The sequence below is a fragment of the Diaphorina citri genome, unplaced genomic scaffold, assembly GCF_000475195.1.
Source record: "Diaphorina citri unplaced genomic scaffold, Diaci psyllid genome assembly version 1.1 scaffold2817, whole genome shotgun sequence".
Classification (NCBI taxonomy): domain Eukaryota; kingdom Metazoa; phylum Arthropoda; class Insecta; order Hemiptera; family Psyllidae; genus Diaphorina; species Diaphorina citri.
In genome coordinates this window covers 19,538-23,035 of record NW_007380234.1, presented here as the reverse complement: position 1 = coordinate 23,035, position 3,498 = coordinate 19,538, and the positions used below count along the sequence as shown (strand labels likewise).

At 41.7% G+C, this 3,498-nt stretch overlaps 2 protein-coding genes across 2 annotated transcripts in view; both read left to right on the top strand.

Moving 5' to 3' along the window:
* Positions 1-2,408, top strand: part of LOC103519588 (myosin-2-like) — a gene marked incomplete at its 5' end in the record, with an annotated part of 5,467 nt that extends 3,059 nt beyond the window's left edge. The window contains one exon of the mRNA XM_026831039.1: positions 2,304-2,408. Coding sequence (XP_026686840.1) covers positions 2,304-2,408 — 105 coding nt within the window. The remainder of the gene's footprint in view (positions 1-2,303) is intronic.
* A 101-nt stretch (positions 2,409-2,509) lies between these two features.
* Positions 2,510-3,498, top strand: part of LOC103519587 (unconventional myosin-XV-like) — an 18,025-nt gene continuing 17,036 nt past the window's right edge. Inside the window, exon 1 of the mRNA XM_026831040.1 lies at positions 2,510-2,624. Coding sequence (XP_026686841.1) covers positions 2,527-2,624 — 98 coding nt within the window. The 5' untranslated portion in view covers positions 2,510-2,526. The remainder of the gene's footprint in view (positions 2,625-3,498) is intronic.

The window sequence follows — 3,498 nt, the reverse complement described above, 5'->3', positions numbered from 1 at the left end:
TTGAACTTTGTTCTTTGTTCTTCTTCGGAATTGACCTTAACCAAAGTTCAATTTCCTCTTCCTGTTTTTTTTTTTTTTTTTCAATTTCATCAGGTATTATTTTACCTTCGGACCTAGTAAACTGAAGACAAAAGTTTTAAATATGTACCTAAGTACTTCTACATAAAATGGGCAATTTTAATAAAACTACATATTTAATTTGGAATTTTCGACCCTTTTATCTCAACGTTTTGTTTGTTCTTCTTCGGAAGTGACCTTTTTTGGACATTGGCAAAATTCAATGTTGGACTCGATGGCCAAGTGCCGGCCGTGGTTTGTACGCTGCGTCAAACCCAATGCGGAAAAGGCGCCCATGCGGTTCGATATGCCGACCGTGCTCGAACAACTGAGGTGAGTCGAAGAGTGAGTGTGTGAGTGAGTGTGTAAGTGAGAGTGTGAGTGAGTAAGTGAGTGAGTGACTGAATGAGTGAGTGTGTGTGTGAGTGAGTGAGTGACTGAATGAGTGAGTGATTGAGTGAGTGAGTGAGTGTGAGTGAGTGAGTGAGTGAGTGAGTGAGTGTGTGAGTGACTGAGTCAGTCAGTCAGTGAGAGAGTGAGTGAGTGAGTCTGTGAGTGAGTGAGTGACTCAATGAGTGAGTGAGTGAGTCTGTGAGTGAGTGAGTGAGTGAGTGAGTCTGTGAGTGAGTGACTCAATGAGTGAGTGAGTGAGTGACTGAGTGATTGACTGAGTGAGTGTGTGAGTGAGTGAGTGAGTGAGTGAGTGAGTGAGTGAGTGAGTGAGTGAGTGAGTGAGTTATAAGAATAAATAAAATGGGTTAAGCTTCTAGGAGGGGGTATAGCATTCCCAGGCACAAGGGATCTGTCTATCTAAAGTCTTTTCTATCTAGTCAGTACCCAATCAGAAATTATTAGGTATCTCGTAGCGTAGAATAATGTAGAGTGACAAATATTTATTTAAAAATTCCTGTCCACTTTAACAGACGTCAAAAATGCAAAGAAAAGGTCATTATTCTAAAAAAAAAAAACATTTCGAAGATATACAGAAAATCAAAGTGGAAATTCCACAGTCTCTCTTTCTCTCCCTCTTCCTCTCTTTCCCTCCCTCTCTCTTTCTCCCTCCTGGAGAAGGAGAAATGGAAACAGATGGAGAAGGAGAAATGGAAACAGATGGAGAAGGAGAAATGGAAACAGATGGAGAAGGAGAAATGAAAACAGATGGAGAAGGAGAAATGGAAACAGATGGAGGAGAAGAAGAAATGGAAACAGATGGAGAAGGTGGAGGAAGAGAAAAAGCAGTAGGAGGAGGAGAGAGGTAAAGGGAAAGAGATGGAGGATTATAATCACAAGAAGGAGAAGCAAAAGGTAATGGAAGAGGAAGAAAGGGCTGGAAAAAGAAGAAGAAGAATGTGGGGGAAGAGGATAAAAAAAGAGGAGGAGACGAAAGTGAACAAGAGGAAGGAGAAGGAGATGTAGGAGGATTATAAGGGGAATGAGAGAAAGAAAAATTAGGATGCGGAAGAGAAGGAGAAAGTGGAGTAAAAGGAAAAGAGCGTAGATAGAAGGAGAAGAAGAAGATCTACGTTTTATGAGGGATGAGGAGGAGAAAAAGAAAGAGGCGAAGAAGGTGGACGAAGAGGAGGATAAAGAAAGGAGGAGGAGGAGGAGGAGGAGAAAGAGGAGAAAGAGAAAAAGAAAATGGTATAGAAGGAAAAGTAGAAAATGTTTAAGCTATGTTTTATGAGGGATTCGTGTCTTGAAGGAAAGGCGAAAGTGTTATCTTCTACTTACCACTTTCCCCCACGCTAACTCTAATACTTACCTCTCTCATAATTTTATATCCAAGCTAGATTACCGGTAAAGTAGGTGATCCATTTACTCTAGGTAAGATGGGGGGGTGTAATCGCCATTTTGTCTTTGAGAACATTGATGAGCTCTCTCTCTCTCTCTCTCTCGTGGGATTAATAAAAACCTTATGTTTTAAGTTTAACAACTCTTCTTCTTCTTCTCTTTTTTTCTTGTTATTCTTCTTCTTCTTCTTCTTCTTCTTCTTCTTCTTCTTCTTCTTCTCCTCCTTCTTCTTCTGGGGGAAATTTAACAGTGGAGGTTTTAAGGTAGAAACACACTACCATCACGTCACGTGAAGTCATGGGGAGCCAGAAACATGTATGTAGTTCAAAGTTTTCCCATAATATTGTAGGTAATCTCGTTCTGGACAGCCAGTGTGTTTCTACCTTTCGAGTGCAAATTTTTGTCGATTGTGAGATTCGAACCCGACACGTTCTAACAATCGTTCTTCCTTTCAGATGCTGAGCAAAATGTTCGTGGCCCTCCGTACGCGGGACGAGGCCTCCAAGACGCTGAACAAGGCCAACGGCCGCTTCGTAACCATGAAGCCGCGTACCCATTGACGAAAGATGAAGAAAAGTGTTGAGCAAATAAGTTAGCTGAAGACAAAGGAGAAGAAGATTCAATACCATTGTATTTGAGGACAGAACATCAGAACCTCTGTCGCAGCTGTTGGACTCGATGGCCAAGTGCCGGCCGTGGTTTGTACGCTGCGTCAAACCCAATGCGGAAAAGGCGCCCATGCGGTTCGATATGCCCACCGTGCTCGAACAACTGAGGTGAGTCGAAGAGTGAGTGAGTGTGTGAATGAGTGAGTGTGTGTGTGTGAGTGAGTGAGTGAGTGAGTGAGTGAGTGTGTCAGTGAATGAGTGAGTGAGTCAGTGAGTGAATGAGTGAGTGAGTGAGTGAGTGATCGAGTGAGTGAGTCTGTGAGTGAGTGAATGAGTGAGTGAATGAGTGTGTGAGTGAATGAGTGAGTGAATGAGTGAGTGAGTTATAAGAATAAATAAAATGGGTTAAGCTTCTAGGAGGGGTATAGCATTCCCAGGCACAAGGGATCTGTCTATCCAAAGTCTTTTCTATCTAGTCAGTAGGTACCCAATCAGAAATTATTAGGTATCTCGTAGCGTAGAATAATGTAGAGTGACACGTCAAACCCAATGCGGAAAAGGCGCCCATGCGGTTCGATATGCCCACCGTGCTCGAACAACTGAGGTGAGTCGAAGAGTGAGTGAGTCTGTGAGTGAGTGTGTGAGTGAGTGAGTGAGTGAGTGAGTGAGTGAGTGAATGAGTGAGTGAATGAGTGAGTGAGTGAGTGAGTGAGTGAGTGAGTGAGTGAGTGAGTGAGTGAGTGAGTGACTGAGTGAGTTATAAGAATAAATAAAATGAGTTAAGCTTCTAGGAGGGGTATAGCATTCCCAGGCACAAGGGATCTGTCTATCTGAAGTCTTTTCTATCTAGTCAGTACCCAATCAGAAATTATTAGGTATCTCGTAGCGAAGAATAATGTAGAGTGACAAATATTTATTTATGTATAAATTCCTGTCCACTTTAACAGACGTCAAAAATGCAAAGAAAAGGTCATTATTCTACAAAAAAAAAAAAAAAAAAAAAAAAAAAAAAAAAAAAAAAAAAAATCCCAAAAAACACCCA